Source organism: Channa argus, chromosome 2, assembly GCF_033026475.1.
Source record: "Channa argus isolate prfri chromosome 2, Channa argus male v1.0, whole genome shotgun sequence".
Classification (NCBI taxonomy): Eukaryota; Metazoa; Chordata; class Actinopteri; order Anabantiformes; family Channidae; genus Channa; species Channa argus.
The window spans coordinates 12,998,312-13,015,435 of NC_090198.1; the positions used below are offsets into that span (position 1 = coordinate 12,998,312).

Consider the following 17,124-nt stretch of genomic DNA (forward strand, 5'->3'; position numbering starts at 1 on the left):
CTCTATTTGCGTCTGTTTTCTGCTTTTAATTACATACTAATAATAATTAGTTAGATTATTGGGGTGTGACTTTGTCTTTATCTGTTGTTTCTAGTAAAGACAAAAATGTCTAGAAAATCTTTCTTGTTAGTCAAACAACGTTTAGGGGTTATTAGAATCGTCTTGCTCCACGGATAGTTTTAGGCAACATTACTTGGCAAAAGACATTTTGCAGTGTAAGCAAACACTGAAGAAATTTGCTGCCCAGCTTCATCAAAGAAGAAGTTTGATTAATTACTGTTGAGATTCTAGAATTACATAAAGAGCAAATGAGAAAGAATCCATGGGCAGAAATTAGAAAGTTTGCTCTGAGAGACAGATATTTCTGTTTCCATGGATGTTGTATCAGCAGACCATCTTTGTCCTCTATAGGCATTTAATAAGCAGACCTGCTTTACTCCAGAAATCCTACAACTGCACACTAACGAGGGTGGGGCTCTTGTTCAGGTAATCAAGAGGTTTTCTTTGTCACACCTACAGTGTTGTTTTAATCATTGTGCTGCCATTTTGTTGCTATAAGTTTGATTTTGATTTTTCTTTATCTTAAGTGTATTTGGTTTATAACGCAGCTGAAAGCAGTGGAATGTAGTAATGACCCACAGAGAGAAAAATGCTTGTTATGCGACAAAGGTTGCTGGCCAGATTCAAAACTAGTATGTCTTGATTGCAAAGTACATGAGCCTCGGCCAACCAAAGCTACCACTGAGCCAGTAATTGAATAAGAGAAACACAGAGGTCAGAGGCTCAGTCCCATGTCTGAACAAGGAGTAAACAGTAGATGGAGAAAGTAGAGCGAGATCAGTGACTTCAGTTAATCTTCAGTGAGTGGTTTGTGGTGTACTCAGGACAGGGTAAAGCTTTAATCCTGTGCTCCTTTGACTCCTATTTTCTGTGAAGTTGGATACGAGCAGGTCCAAAAGTCAGCAGGTTCATGTAGATTGCAGCTTTAAATAAAGGGATAAAGTTGATTATGTGTGTTTCAGAATGTGAGCTGCAGGAAAAGCTTATGGACAAGGAAGTGAGCAAGCTAGAAGTATAATGTCATGGACTCTTGAAATACAACAGGCTACAGACCAACATATTCCTATAATTTGGTCCCATTCACATGAAACATTTTTATTTGTGATTCTTGCGGGTTTTCCATTTTGTTTACCACTAAGTAGCTATAAGGTTGGAAAAATCCCATGCTTCCACACTGTCCGACAGAATAAAATATTTCTTTTATTTTTTCAGCTTATACCAGCTCCTTGTTTAACCTATTTGATGTTTAGATTTAAAACTACAATTCAGTTTTTACGCAATATTCAACATTAGCAATGACATGTTTGGTAATCATTGTCTTTATATTAAGTTTGGTTTAATCTATCTTTGGCTTCAAAACCATCATTATTAAACTTGTCTGTCAATATCAGTTGTAGGTTTTCTTATACAATTGGCAATACGTGTATTAATTGATGTTTTCCAAACGGCAGTGTAATGATGATGCTATTTTTCACAAACCCATTCCTTTACATAAACAATTTTAAACAATTTGAAAGTGTTATTTATTTGCAAAACAAATGAACTTGAGATGTTGGTGGAGAGAGCAAAAAGAAGAGATGCTCAGAGTGGAAACTCCTGAAAATGTATTTTATTTTTTTCTCTCAAAGTGGATTGTCATCTGTCATCAGGGGACATTTTTAAAAGTTTCAAACCAGATGAGGCCCAAAAAAGGACAGATTCTGGGAAACTTCTGCTTGAAGTTTTCCAGAACTGGTCATTTTTTATTATTTGGCTCCAAGCCATCCCATGAATCAATTTTCTAGATCACATGTGTAGTGGCAGGAGTTACAGGTTCATTCTAACACTGAGGTGAAATTAGTTTGTATGCAGTGATGGTTAAACCAATATGTCTGCAAGATACATACACAAGAAATCCTGTGTTTGTCCCAGTAGTCTTTTAAATTTCACTTTTGGGTGCATGACTGATGGCATCGTGTTGCAACCACTGTGCCTGTGTTCAGTGCTGCATGTCACACGTGTGACAGTATTGTTGTGTTTCAGTTGGTGGAATCTAAGGGAGTGTGTGTTTACACATCAAACAGAAAAAGAGAACGAGACAAGTCAAAGAAAAAGACAGCCAGAGGGCTCGCAATGCTTTGACAAATTCTCTGAATGCAGATAGTAAATGTGTTCCCAAGACTATGGACAATGGGACCAAGGGGAGACAGACATAGACGGAGCAAGTGATAGAGAGACAGATAGACAAAGACAGAGAGAGAGAGAGAGAGAGAGAGAGACATTCCTGCTTCTGCTGTCCAGTCCAGTCCTGCCATTTCTCGTCACTCTAGGGACAGCTGTGTCATTTTTGTACCACACGGCTCCTGGGCTTTAGCCTGGAATGTACCAGGGACCGTCCCAGTGGCCCCATCACTGTGTCCTCTACACTCTGTCCATTGAGTCCTGGCTGTTGTTACTTTGCACAGAATTTTTTACAATTAGATTTGTAGTATTTTTCTACAGATTTATAGTAACTTTTCTTTTGGGAAAATTAAATTTTTAATAAGAAGTATATTTAAAACTGTATAGTTAATCAAAACAATGTTATTAGCTGTATTTCTGGAAGCTGCAAGTACAGATAGTCATGTAGGCAAGTAAAACTGGTTAAGCAGCTGAGCAGAAATATCTGTTGTGGTGTTTTTCTGTTCAGCTCATTTGCAAATAAATTCTGCCCCCACATAATATAATGTTTGTAAGACAAACAGTGTTTTTCTGTATTCGCTTGATTGTGTTTACAATCTCTCTAGTGCAATTCAACTTATTTTAGACAATATAACACCACGTGATCATGTCATCTCTTAGCCTGCATGTCAAACCTTCTTTTATTAAATTACAGGTTTTTCAGGGAAACGTTTTTATTCCATGGGGTAAGATACACAGTCTTTGTGCTTTTATCAAAAAGTTTCAAACTGTCTCAAACCCACATTATCAGGGTACCTTATGATTACACTGAAAACACACCTGCTAGATGATTGTGTTGTTGTCTGTAAATCTTTATGATCCAGATCAATGAGAAAAACTTGTTTTTTCACATTTTGCTGTTATACAAAGCATATTTCCTGGGAGGAATAACATATTTTGCATGTCTTGTTCTTAAACACAAACCTGTCCTGTCAACTTGTCCATGATGTCGTCTGTGTCCCCTCCCAACCCTGAGGGCTGACAAGTCCTCCCTTCTTCTTGCCGCTGTCTGTCTGTCTCTCTCTATGGACAGAGACAGAGAATTGCAGCTATATGATCCAGACACAATATGAAGACCAGTAGTTGACCATCAAACACAGGAAATCTCCGAAAACAGCATGTCTAGATAGTGTAACAGGAAATCCCCTTACTTCTGCTTCACAGCTCTGTTGTGGCCACATGTCTGTGTGTATATATTTCTGCGGCACAGATCCTGTGAGCATGTGCCAGAGCCAGACGGGGTTTTTGAGGAGGGGGGGTTACAGTACTGCAGGGCCGACCAACAGACCAACACAGCCACAGTCCTGAGGGACGCACACAAGAAAAGTTAAACAAACACGTCCACGGCCTCTTTCTCAGGATAGTACCAGACACTCCTATTGGCTGACCTACATGGCTGCCCTTTCTTCATTGCCCCCTCCTCTCCCCCACTGTGATCTTCTCTATAGGGAAAGTTTGGGGGTTTGGCCTCTGAACTCTGACCCCTTTGGCAAAGCAGAGAGACTCTAAAAGGACCTGACGAGAGGCAAGATTTCTCTGTGGAATGTCTCCTTGTGGGTCACTTCTCCTCGACTAATGTCCTCTACTATTGATTTACAAGCCTTTTAGCCTCTTTAGTGAGTGAATGAGCGAAGTCTTATGTCATCATAATGAATGACAAGCTTCTACACTGCAAATTCTAATTAGCTGACCTTTCTTAAAAAAAAAAAAATGCAAACCTTGAAATAAGCAAGTTAACTGGAACAGGGATATATTCTGTAGTTGTGTGCAGTACGCTTCTACACAATCTTAATTTAGTATGGAGTACTCAGAATTATAATTCCAATCAACAGTATCATTTCAAGTTAAATGTACTTTGTGTGTTCTATACCACGCATTCAAGTTGAGCTAACTAATGTTACAATTGCCTGCAAGTTAATGTTTTGTAATTAGTAAAACCATGCAAACCAGTTGCCAAGTAAGCTTTGCTATGATAACACTGCGATACTGTAAAACAATACTATTAATTTATACTATACTACTAAGGTAACCTATCGAAAGAGTGCGCTTTGTGTTGATTACCTGTAATTATCTGATGCACAGATCAAAAACAAAACAAAAGTTCGTTCACCCAGCAATTACCTCTAGCTTAATGAAAACTAGTAAGCAGTGCAAATTGTTGATAACTGAGTAAAGTTAACTAATTAATGTGTGAGGACAGGTATTGGATTGTGCATATTATTCCTGCATGCTCACATTTTAATGGTGTCTAGTCTACTATAATTGAATATTCTTTAATTCCTATGAGTGCCAGAAGCAAAATCTCATTCTCTCTCTTTTACATTATAGGGAAGGCAGAAATCTCTGAAAACAGCATGTCCAGATAGTGTAAAATGTAATTGAAAAAAAAAAAGTTATTTATTATCTATATTAGATACTGGTATAATATTCCTGGCTTTGGCACCAGTTCTTGGGGCAGCCTGTGGTTAATGTCTCCATCTCCTGTGATTGGCCATGAAGGGATCAGTGGTTGCTAACTGGTGGGTTGCTTTGCCAGGGGGAGGCTGTGGGCTGGGCCACGCCACTTGGCCTGATCTCTAATTAGCACTGGGTTGTCAGCTAGTAAGGGTGGATCTGTCTGGGAAATTGCAGACTTGCACAAAGAGACAAACCTACACACAAACCATAGCTGGGGAAAACACAGTAGAGCAACAGTGGGATGAGGATTGTTCTCAGTTTGTGTCTGATCATGTGGCTTTGACTTGTGTTGGCATTTGATTCTTGTTAGGCTGAAGTGGCTTATTGAGAGCTTGGGGTGTGTTTGTGTGGTGCATCTGCAGCAGTGAAGTGGTTAACAGTCCCAGGGGAGGCTCATGTTACTAACAGCAGGGCAGGTCCTTCCTCTTCTCTCCCTGAGTTTCTATCTCAGTCCAGAGAGAGACAAACAGTGCCCAAGGGATGAAGCATCAGTGCAACGAGTGACAAAGGAGATCAGTCTAGGAACATTGCCAGGTGAGAGAGAGGACGAGAGACACAGAGAAAGTTGAGAGCAAGAAAGGCAGCAGGGGAGGGAGTGGGAGAGAGATTTGGTTGTTTGAACTCTCCCAGTGTCATGGAGTCATGAAGCTCTCTGTCCAGCTTGGCATTTTCCCCCAGCGCTCTGGTTCCCACGGCAGCCCAGGCACCCTGACCAGGTAGATGCATGCTTGTGATCGAGTGTGTACAGGAAAGTTTACGCAGCAATGTGTAGATCATTAAACTAGTTATGATGGCTTTGTCAGTGTTAAGGAAGCATTGAGATCTTTGCAGGTTTGTACATGTCTGTTTCTTTATTTCCTTACAGTGTGTGTGTGTGTGTGTGTGTGTGTGTGTGCGTGTGTGTGGTGGGGGGACTTCCCCTATAGCTGTATGAACAAGCTAAGAACACTGTGGTCCCTCTAAATCTCTCAGCAGCTCTCAGCTCTTCTGATTCACTGATGCTTTCAACTCTAAAACTTAGTGTTTCCGCTCTGCTGCTGTTTTATTTATTCTGATAGTAAATCCTGAAGGAAGTTATGTTATCCGTTTATGTCTGTTTGTCAGGTTATTTGCAAGGTCGCTTTAAAATGAACAACTGTATTTGGCATGGAATCTGCTAAACAAAAGTGGTGGTAATCTGAATCCGGGATTGCAGCCACTGAACTTTGTTTTTGTTTTGTGTTTCAAAGCCATTATTATGTTGATGGGTTCATGTGCTCATGTTGGCCCCTGAACAGCATTGCACTGACTTCCTGAGCTCACTTGACCCATGAATGGGAGTTAATATGTAGCACTGCATATTAAACTTCCGTTCGTTTTATTTGTTACTGCACTGAGAAATGTGTTTGTCATCAAGTATCACAAATTTTGTGTTTAATACCTGCTGAGATGCTAAGAATCTTAGATTTGTAAACAAACACTTTTTTTAGGCAAAGGAAATTCTTGTTTGGCTTCTTGTGTTGTGTTACAATGTTTTGTGTTTTTACAATGTACTAATCTTATAATTTTGGTTCATTTTGAAAATGTTTAAAAACACATTTGCTCAAACTACTTTAAAATGTTGGGAGAAATGCATATATGTTCCTACTATTGTTGTATAATCTTGCTTGATATATCATTAGCTTCATGATGTCTATGAAAATACTGACGAGTGTGTGTGTGTTTGTGTGTGTGTCTAGTGCAGTCAACCCTTCAATGGGAATCATCAACAGTCCCCCTCTGATCCTTTCAGAGTGATGTTTGCCAACTGGCCGAACTTCCTGTCCCTCACAGACTCTCAACAGACACACACACACACACACACACACTTAGCCACACAAATTTCCAGATATTCTGAATTAACTCCCAGTATGTTTGCTCTGTTCAGATGGGTCTGTTTGAACAACTCACAGCCACACAGACCCACCATGATGCCACCCCTCTGCCAAGCCTTTGTTCATATGATAGACAGCCCCATTCAGCCTGTTTGCATGTGTGTGTCTGTGTGTGTCTGTGTGCCCAAGCTGAAGTCAGACTGAAAAAAATATATGAAGAGACGGTCAGAGAAACCAGATCGATTTTTTTTTTTTTCAATTATTATCTTTATTTATTTATTTTTTGTTAGTACTTCAGTCTTAGGTCCATGTAACATTGTAGTTTATAGATTGTGTCCATTAACTTAGAAATGCACAGAACTATATACTGTATATATAAAATGTATTCCGTATCCATGGTTCAGTAAGTTTATTAGGTCAGTACTTGCACTTTTACTTAAGTATTTAGTTTGTACTTCTACCACCTCTGCACACAGTGTATCACATTTTTCTGCATATGGGGTTGTGTAGCTGCAGACTGCTCAGAGTGGTCATGCTGACCCTTGGCCGTCATGACATTAAGACCAGTGAATGTATGTGTTGTTGTAAATGTATTCATCCATAACCGTAATAATTCAGACCCAGTACTCATCACATTGGATGATCTAATGCTTAAAGAATATTAAAGTGAGTCTCTCTCTATCTTCTTTTGTATTTCCAGTTGGGATGACAGTAGCTCTGTAAGCAGCGGCATCAGTGATAACATAGACACAGATGACATCAACACTAGTTCATCTATCTCCTCCTACGCCAACACGCCTGCAGCACAACGCAAGGGCCTTAACGGACAGGTAAAACTCCACACATTCACATACATGAATGTTGCGACTGTGGCACAGAGGGTAGAGTGGTTGTCCACCGATCCCCCAGTTGCTGGTTCAATCTGCGACTCCTCCGGCCATATCTCGAAGTGTCCTTAAGCAAGACACTGAACCCCAACTTAGTTGCTCCCGGTCAGCTGCAAAGCATAGTGCGAATGGATGAATGAGAAGTAGTGTAAAGCGCTTTGAGTACCAATAGGTAGAAAAGCACTAAATAACAGCCTGTAGATCCCATTAAAAAACAAAAAAAAAACAAAGTTCAGTGTAAGGAGTCATTTTGGCAAATTACTTTTGTATATACATAACTCACAGTGAACTGAATGATGTTTGCAGTAATAAATCAATAGGCTCTGTGATAAACAGCATCCAGTAGTAGATCATAAGTGGAAACATCAAAACTCACAGTGAGAAACATACTTAACAATATATTCAATATAAATGAAAAAAAGGTAGTATAAGTATAACTGACATTGAAAAATTGTTGAAAACATAGAAATAAGATGTGGGTAGTTACAGTATGTTAATACAAAAATATTCTGCTTTCAAAATACATCTGCATGGTCTGCACTACAATTTGTCTCTCCTCCCTAAAGCAAGTCTGGTGCAGCATTCCTCTGTAGAAGAATGTGAGATAATGTCTGGGTGACACAGCTGTGAACTCAGAAGCCAATGCTGATGTTGACACAGGCTTGAAAACATTAATCTCTGATTAAAAGCCAATATGATTTAGGAAGGCATTTCATAATGATAATATATGATTAACACATGTGCCAGTCAACATGTGACATGTTACCGTCATTGGTGCAGCTGTTGAAGTGCTGAAGAAAAACAAAAGACATGAAGGAGCTTTTCTTTGTAGCAGCTCTGAGACAGTTAAGGTTAATAAAGTCTATCAAATTAGCTGGACTGTGTTTCTTTTTTCTTTTTTCAAAGCAAAGAAAAGTAGCAAAACTTCTATCACATAGCTAAGAGAACTCTTTTTGCTCAGGCCTTGATGTGATCAAACAGCTTCCTGACAAACGGCTTAGGTGAGAGTGGTGTGGATGCAGGTTTACCCAGCAAAATGTGGTCTTAGAAAAGCATGCTATTTATAGCCCTTGGTGGTGTCTCATAAAAGACGCTTTCCTCAGCAGTAATAAATCTGAAATACTGTGTGTCTGTGTCCTCATAGCCTGTGACAGATGCAGAGAAGCACTCGGCTTCCACGGCAGTGCAGCAGGCCTGGTCAGGAGACGAGGTGAAGAGGCCAGACGGTGGGTCAGACAGTGGGGTCAGGATGGAGCCAGGTTCTAAGTGGAGCCGCCGAAACCCCTCCAATATCTCTGATGACTCCGACAAGGGCGCCTCAGGGAGAAAGACCCCGTCTGTGTCCCACACAGGCTCCTGGAGGAGAGGCATGAGCACTCAGGTTGGAGTGACATCCCCTCGGACTAAAAGCACCAGTAGCACAGGCTCGGCAGGCTCTGTAAGCCTCAAATCCCACAGCTCAGGTAACTTTATTTGTACAGCAATCTTCAAACTATAGTTGTACTGCAGACCAGCAGCCTGTACTGCTGGCTACTGAAAAAAAACCCAGCTGACTGAAACTCTAAAACCGCGATGCCATTTTGACATTGTTTTGTGATGTTATATTACATAGCAGTAGCACCCACACCCAAGCAGTCTCTGTTTGTGTACCCTGCAGGTAAGACAGACGATGTCAAGGTGTCAGAAAAAGGACATGTCTCTCCTCGTCATAACGGCCTCCACCACTCATCCTCGGATGCAGGGCGCAGCAGTGGTGAAGAAGCAAAAAAGCTTTCCGTCTCCACCAGCCGCACGCAAACAACAAATGCACTCACACACACTGTTTCTGACCCCCACCCTCAGACTAACACACTCACATCACACACCCCTACAAGCACCTTCGGTTTTAAGAAGCAGGGCCCTGGAATGGTAACCATAGTTACTGCCAGTGGTGCCACTATCACCAGTGGCTCTGCCACATTGGGGAAGATGCCCAAATCTGGGGCACGCTCGCTGGCAGGAGGCCTGAAGGCAAGTGGTCAGGATGGAGGGTCAGCACTGGGTCACCATGACGACGGCTTCCTCCCCATGAGTGCCCGCTCCACGCTTCAGTACCGCAGCCTGCCGAGACCGAGTCGCTCAGGAGCCGCCATCCGCAACGGAAATCGCTCTTCCACTAGCAGCATTGAAGGTGCTGTACTCTCCGTCACATCTCAAGCTAAAAACCCAATCAGCATTACCAAAGCCAGTGGCTCAGGTGGTCTGCTTGCCAATCAGACGGATCGGGAGAAGGGCATCTCTGAGATTGACAACCTGAGGAGTGGAGTCATGATGCAGGGTGGAGGAGCAGCAACTGTTCCTTTGACCGGAAGACAGCAGGTTTCTTCACCTACACTACGCAGGTGAGCTCGTGCCCACATAGTGGCTCACACAGACAAAGCTGTTGCTACTGATGAGCCACAGTGAGTGGCGCCCTCTTGTATGGGCTTGACTTCACCCACATACAGCACACACATGCAAACGTTTTTTTTAAATGACATTAATCATGCTGTCACAGTAATTGATAAGCAGCGGTGAATAAGTTTCACGTGTGTGGGCTTGTTTTACAAACACACAGACACTCACTCACTCAGGGAGGCTAAATCAGGCCATTGTGAATGCAGACCTTGAGCTGGCCGACCAGCTGCCAAGCCTCAGCCTTGGTTGTACGGGGGGTTGGTTGGTGTAAGCCAATGGGTCATGAGTCATACCTCAGTGCTCTGCCTTCATTAACGTAAGGGAGTGATAACTCTTCAAAAGACGCCGCCATCTTCACCCACCACGGCTACAGTCATCACACCCTGCCATTTAATTCTTCCCCAGGATTAGAGAACCAGGACAGAGTGTGCATGTGTGTTGGCCATTTTACTGACTCCTAACTTTCTGCACTACCTGCTACTGTACCACCAGTGTCTTCTCTGTGTATTTTCACTGTATTCATTGTTTCTCATCGCCACTATTTTTCTTTATATAACACTTTGATCAAGACCAGTCATGAATACGATGTTTACAGGAACATTGTGTTAACATTCCTATTCCTAACCTTTTCTCTTGTGCCATCAGGCTAAAATGTGCACTTCCACACGATCACTGCTGTAGATAGTAGTAAAGTAGCGATAACTTACTCCCCTTTGTGGTCACAAAAAGCTATGTACCTTTTTTTGTTTATAGACATCCAAATGACTCTAACATTTACATGATTCTTTTTGCCATTTAATGGTGTTTCTCTTATGAATTATGTTTTTTGTGATGCTGAAAATTTCTGGTATTCTACATTTTATTGGTCATAAATAATACATTATATTCTTTCCTACCATGTCTGATTTGTCGCAGATTGTTTGGTGGGAAGCCCAGTAAGCAGGCTCCAGTCACTACAGCTGAAAACATGAAGAACTCCACTGTTATATCTAACCCACATGCCACCATGAACCATGTGTCCACGGTGCTGGAGTCCCCTGATGGAGGGCTGGGAGGTGGGGACAGTGAGACCAGCAGTCCCCTGTTTGGAGGCAGAGCTCTGGGATCAGGGACGGGGACACTGGGCAGTGAGCAGGTGAGCGGGAGCACATTCCTTTAATATGTCTTGGTTTCAACTTGTTTTACTAGTATAAGTACCGGTAGCCGCGTTTATTTTTAAAACTGTATCACCAGGACCAGTTGCTTTTTCATTAGCTGCTTATTTTTAGCTGCGCACATTCTCCTGTGAATCACCGCCCATTTTTTTCCGGTTAATTTTGGAGTTGCACTTGAGTTTGAGATCTTTTTCCATGGTACCAGTGTAGATTTTGAATTGGCAAGGTCTGTTCAGTCTTTTTCAATCTTTAGTCAAGACTGAAATTTCACAGCACTTACTGGAGGAAATGAATGATGTAGTGCTGAGAGGACTTTTCTCATTCTCAGTTTGAATGGTGGTTTAACATTAAACATTATTCCAAACATTTGAGCTTAGAGATGATTAAGTATGTAGGTGGAAAGCATGTGGGCGAGTGTTCGTCGAGTTTTGACGCAATGAAGGCAAGATGATTTTGTTCTCATCTGATTAATGCCTCAAACCTGATGATTTCTTTCAAATGCTAATAAGGGTGTTCGTTGGAAATACTGAATGGGCAGTGTTGACACTTGCTCAACTAGCTATAGGCTACATATTGAAGTGAAGCAGAACAGTGTGTGAGCATGCTCAGTCATATCCTCCAATGATTCATAAAAGTTTTTTCAGACTAGTTATGAGTCATTAAGTGACACATGCAGTAGGACATTGTACTTCAAAGCAGCAGTATTCTCTTTACAAGCAGAAAGTATAGGTTCAGAATTTTGACTAATGAGTTATCTGTAAACATACTGTAGATCATCAGGCAAAAAAGAAAAATATTTATAAATTGATACAAACATTTATAAAAAGGCAATTAGAATTTCAATAACACAATATCTTTAACCTTGTTTTATTTCAAAAAACAGTACAGAACGAAAATTTTCACTTATTTATTTTAGCACTAGATAGACTGATTTTTAAATTATAATTTCCCTTATATCCCTCCACAGGCCTCCAGTCCAGGCTCAGTCTACTCCTCCACGGGCCCCTCCAACAGCCTGATATGGGGCACCACATTCAGCACTTCCTCTGCCCAGAGCAGGGAGAGCACGCTTGGTGGGCACGGCGGGATGGGTAGCGTGGGCTACCCCTCTGTCAGCAGCATGCACACCAGCAGCGAGTCCATCGACATGAGCCTGGGCAGCACTGGAGGAGGCGGTGGTCATGGGACTCACAGGGAGGATACTCTGTCCGCACTGGGCCGCACTGGCAGTGTCAAGACTGGCATGTCGGAGAGGTAAGAACACAAAAGCGGTGCCAGGTTTTGAAAAAGGTTGTGTTCCCTGTTCTCCAGCTACAGTATATATCTGTAGTATCATGCCTTCATTTTCCTACAAACTTTAAACACAATCTGTTATTTTGTGTGACTTATAAATCAACATGACTTAAAGGACTTGTAGCCACAAACTAATTCATAGACTGGTGCAGTTTTGGGGGGGCTTATAATGATGACTACGCTGGTCTGTACTGGTCTGCAACTCACTCAAGTACTGTACTTGAAGAACAATTCTTTAGCAGGAAAATGTATAAGTATGTTGAACTGAGTAAGTGGCGATTTTATTGCTAATGAGTTCACATGTTGCACTGAAACTTCTGCAGTAGTTCAGAGTAACTATAGTGGTCACTAATTACCTCTCAGGTAAGTTTCACATACAAAACATACGATAAGATTATAAAATACAATACAGTTGCTATAAAAGATAAATTAAATTACCTATACCTCAACCAGCTGTATATAATGCAGTAATAATCCAGTAATACAATATAGGAAGGCTCTAATAATTTAGCATGAGCACTTTTTAATTTTTCATAAAACACATGTACTTTTTCTCAGGAATACCTTTAAATATGGTATTTTTTAATTGATGTTTTCCCCTTATTGATATTGACACATTTAATTAAGTGTAAAACCTGTTTATTTCTACCATCTCTGACTGTGTTAAAATCCTGCCCATCCTGTCAGCTTGACTGTGTAACGTGACATGTCTCAGAGGAAACTAGCATCAGGAGTCGCAGCCTTAAGGCTATGACATCACACTCCTCGCTGAGTTCTCTTATTAGCTTCACTGGTGAAAAATCAGTTGAAATCTGTTCTGAAGGATATTTTCATCTACTTTATTTTTAAAAATATCTTTTCTCTGTTTCTGTTGTGCGTTTCCCTTGCTGTCATCCATCAGTCCTCTCTCCTCCCCCTCTGCTAGCCCTATATTCAGCCGAAACACGCTGCCTCGGAAGCAGGACAGGTAAATGTACCTGTGTGCGGTATTCGGCTTCTGATGAAACAGCAGTGGAGGTTCCTACTGCACCACCACCACCTGCTGCTGCACAGAGAGCACCACAAAGATGCTCCATAGCAGCTTGTTGTACTTTGTGGGGGGTTTTGTGCGTGTCTCTCTGTGTAATGGCTTGTGGTTGTTTTTGGACCTTCAACTACTGTATGAATGGAGATTTGTGTGTAATTGTGTAAGTGAGGTTGCCTGTTTGGATGTGGGCAGCGTCAGTGTTTTACTCTAGTGTGTTATGACTTGTACATGCTGCCACCTTGTGGTTTGTGTAAATTTGCCCAAAAGCATGAGCATAGAAAGTTTACTATCAATTGTACACTGCAAACATGTCTGTTATAAATTAAATCTTAACATGTTAAGAATTTCAGAGCTTAGTAGCTCATACCTCACTATTTTTAGTCAAGAACAAAGAAAAAGCAGAACTGGACTAAAGAAAGCAGGCTGGATTAAAGAAAAATGTTTGCTTTTGCAGTGTATAATTTTGCTTATTTCAGTAGCATTACAGTACTACTGTCAGAAATATCTTGCTGGTTACAACTGGTATTAGTTAGCGCCTGAGAGATGTAGCTACATATTTCTTTCCCTCCCTGCTTTTTTTTTTTTTCTTTTTTGCTTTCCTTCTCTGAAGTGTTTCTCTCCCACAGCGGGCCACACTGTGGTAGAAACACTCTGCCTAAGAAGGGACTCAGGTACTGACTTCACTTCTTGCTGGACATGTTGAGCTTCTTCACTCTGGTTCACCAATGTTCTTATGTTTTTCCTTTTTATTCTTTGTCTGCATTCACTTTTGAGGCTTGTGCCCATACTTTAAAAATATTTTCGTAGTTTTTGTTTGGCACTTCGCACATGTGTTGTTGTGTTGTGCTTCTGTGAAGAAGAATGTCACTTTGTCTTTGTACACGTGTATCGCTTTGTGCTATAGCGGGTTTAATTTTAGGTGTCAAATTCTCTTTACTGCTTTTTTTCCCCAGTTTCTGTTGCTCACAGCTGAGAATCAGTCTTTGTTCGTGCTGTTGTAATTTCATGTTTCAGCATTTGATTGATTATTTGTTTGATCCTGGCTGATAACCTGGCTGCTTAAGGGGAAAAATATCTACCTCATTAATTCTGAAAAGCGGAAAAATCAGAACCCAGATCAACTTTTTTAACAGTATAGAATCCACATTGCACCTGTTCTGTTTGGTGTCCTCGCCCCCACTTAAACCATTTGTTTGACTTCTGTAGGTATGGCCCGTCTCCACAGCTTCGAGGCCATGAGGAGGCACGTGATTGGCTGCGCTCCCACTCCACTAGCGGGCTGCAGGACTCGGCCAGTAACTCCCCATTTTCCCCTGGTTCCAGCATCACCTCCCCCTCCGGCACTCGCTTCAACTTTGGACAGCTTGGTATGAACTGCACACTAACAAAACCCACTGAGAGTAGTTACCAAACTCTACTGGATTTAGCTCCTGTGATAAGCTTTTTTAATCTCATCGTTACACAAAATTAAAGAAGTTTATCCTGCAAAAATCCTAAACATTCAAATGTGAATATTTGCTGCTTTTTTATGTAATTTCAAATCTTATATCAGTGGCTTTAGAAATTGTGGATGAACAAAATAATTAATTTGAAGATGTTACCTTGGAAATTTTCATGGCTGCTTTCTGAGTTTGCTGACATTTTTAACACTAATCAATAAAACATTGTATAAAATATACAGTATATCTATATAATGAAATAAATCCTTACTTGCAGGTTATATAATTTTTTGTTATCACTTTCACAGCATCCAGCCCAACCACAGGGGCTCCCATCAACCTCGCTGGCCTGCGCAACAACAGCCTGACCAATCAGGACGTCTCCTTTGACCCTTGCAGTGACAATCGACTGAGAAACTCTTGCATGTCGCTTGATGAGAAGACTCGCACCATGAGTCGATCAGGCTCGTTCAGGGAAGGCTTTGAGGAAGGTAAAAAGAGACGAAAGCAGGATAAATATATATACGACAAGGGTGCTGGATATTTAGTGACAGTGTGACTTCTGGTCACATTTCCTCTAGTCATGGGATGAAATCTGTTATTAGGTGTAATCTGTTTCCGAGACCTTCATTGCCGCACCTCTCTGAAGCCTTCCCATTCTTATTCCAAATCCCCAAGCCAAAAGAATTATTCCATTTGTTTAGAGGAACATTTGGGCGGATTACAACTGCTTCTCTAAGAAAAGCCCTCTTAACCTTTAGAAATCCTTAATCAGCTTTAGGGGGGCTTTGTTTTTCATAAGCTTGTTTATTAGAAATAGTATCCAGTAGTGCTTTTTCCACCAGCAGGCAGATGAACTGCTGAGGCAAGGTTGTTCCACTGTTCAATCCTCAGAGCCAAGAAACACAGTGCTTTGATTTAGTGGAACAAACTATGAATGTAGCCATAGTATTTTGTGAAAAGTGGTTCTTTTATTGACAAAATCCTGCCTCGAACATTTCAGTGATGTAAAAAAAAACAGTCCACATCCAATATTAAACCATAACATGACGCCGCCACACATTTGAAGCTAAAGGGGCCACATTTAAGTTTTCCTAAACTAAACAAAATGTTTCTATTTCAGAGAACTGATTTTACACCTGACAGTGTAAACAGATCCAACCGTAGTTATTTCCTGTAGAGCTGCATGGCAGATGTAGAGGGCAAGACACAGACAAAGATTTGGGCATCAAATCTAGCTAAGCTGAGTGGGTGTGAAAGCTGTGTGCAGAAAGACCCCAATCTGAAAGCTTGTTTTAAATGTAAGCATGAATGTCTCTACATCTCATACCTGTTATAGACTGACAAGCTGCCCAGTGAACCCCACTTCACGGCCAAGGCATGGCTTCAGCCCCCCTCTTTTGGGATATGTGGTAAAGCTAATGAATGGATAGATGAAGTATTTGACAAATGTATTTACAAACTGATTGCAGTTTTTAACTGGTGACGACCCACTGAGCTCCACTACAAAAACTCTTACATTTTACAGCCATTTCCAAAAATCATTTCTCTCAAGCAAAATCCTGTTGAGCTGTTGCTGGTTTTGTTATGCTTTTGTCCTAATGTACCCGCCCCGCAAGTAGCATGGTTACTGTATATCTGTCTCACTCTTTTTTTCCCAGTTCCAAGAGTCTCTCTTCCCTTTCAGAAGAGGAGATAATTACAGGGATCACAGTGAGAGGCGTGAGAGAGACTTGATGACATACAAGAATCCTTCAAAATGACTTTCTCCCTCCCTCTCTCCTAATGTGTGTGTGTGTGTTTAAGTGTGTAGGCCTGTGTGAGTATATGGTTTGTGTGCAAGTTGTGAAAGTGTAGAGTTACACGATTGTGTTAGATTGACAGGACAAAGGTTGCATCATCCACCCAGACCTGAACAACACCATTAGGCAGAGTCACTTTGTAATCTGTATTCTATCAACACTAAATATATTGAGTGTAATCTGTAAAGCAATAGTCAAAGTAGGTCGAAAACAATGCCAGTGAGTCTCTGTGGTAATATATCACATATGACCTGTACAAACAGACTGATGCAATCCAGACCAGAAAACACTAAATCTAAATGAATATGGTCCTTCTTGTGTTGCTCCTAGTACAACTACTGTCTCATCTAAATTAAAATAAAGGTGAGTCCTTAGTAAACTCATGTTTGCTCCTGGTGAAGGGAATGAATAATTCTGCTGGGCTCAGTTCAACCTGTCTGCGTGGCTGAAGACTTCAAGCTGCTGATCCATTCTGATCTGCTCCCAGGCAGGAAACAGAGCTGGCATTGTGTCCCTG

At 41.2% G+C, this 17,124-nt stretch overlaps 1 protein-coding gene and 1 long non-coding RNA gene across 15 annotated transcripts in view; one reads left to right on the top strand and one right to left on the bottom strand.

Moving 5' to 3' along the window:
- The window catches only part of nav2a (neuron navigator 2a), a 174,336-nt gene that overhangs the window by 140,546 nt on the left and 16,666 nt on the right, over window positions 1-17,124 (top strand). For 10 of the 14 annotated variants that reach the window (XM_067495572.1, XM_067495574.1, XM_067495565.1 and 7 more), the window contains 9 exons: window positions 7,270-7,399; window positions 8,601-8,919; window positions 9,114-9,837; window positions 10,808-11,027; window positions 12,014-12,300; window positions 13,241-13,306; window positions 13,993-14,037; window positions 14,573-14,733; window positions 15,114-15,296. In XM_067495572.1, the coding sequence (XP_067351673.1) occupies window positions 7,270-7,399; window positions 8,601-8,919; window positions 9,114-9,837; window positions 10,808-11,027; window positions 12,014-12,300; window positions 13,241-13,306; window positions 13,993-14,037; window positions 14,573-14,733; window positions 15,114-15,296 (2,135 nt within the window). The remainder of the gene's footprint in view (window positions 1-7,269; window positions 7,400-8,600; window positions 8,920-9,113; window positions 9,838-10,807; window positions 11,028-12,013; window positions 12,301-13,240; window positions 13,307-13,992; window positions 14,038-14,572; window positions 14,734-15,113; window positions 15,297-17,124) is intronic. The other 4 variants (XM_067495579.1, XM_067495567.1, XM_067495569.1 and 1 more) reach the window with 3 other exon arrangements.
- On the bottom strand, window positions 915-3,681 carry LOC137116518 (uncharacterized). The gene is made up of 3 exons (XR_010913583.1): window positions 3,411-3,681; window positions 3,184-3,282; window positions 915-2,494 (listed from the first exon to the last, which is right to left on the bottom strand). It is a non-coding gene; the product is annotated as an uncharacterized lncRNA (long non-coding RNA).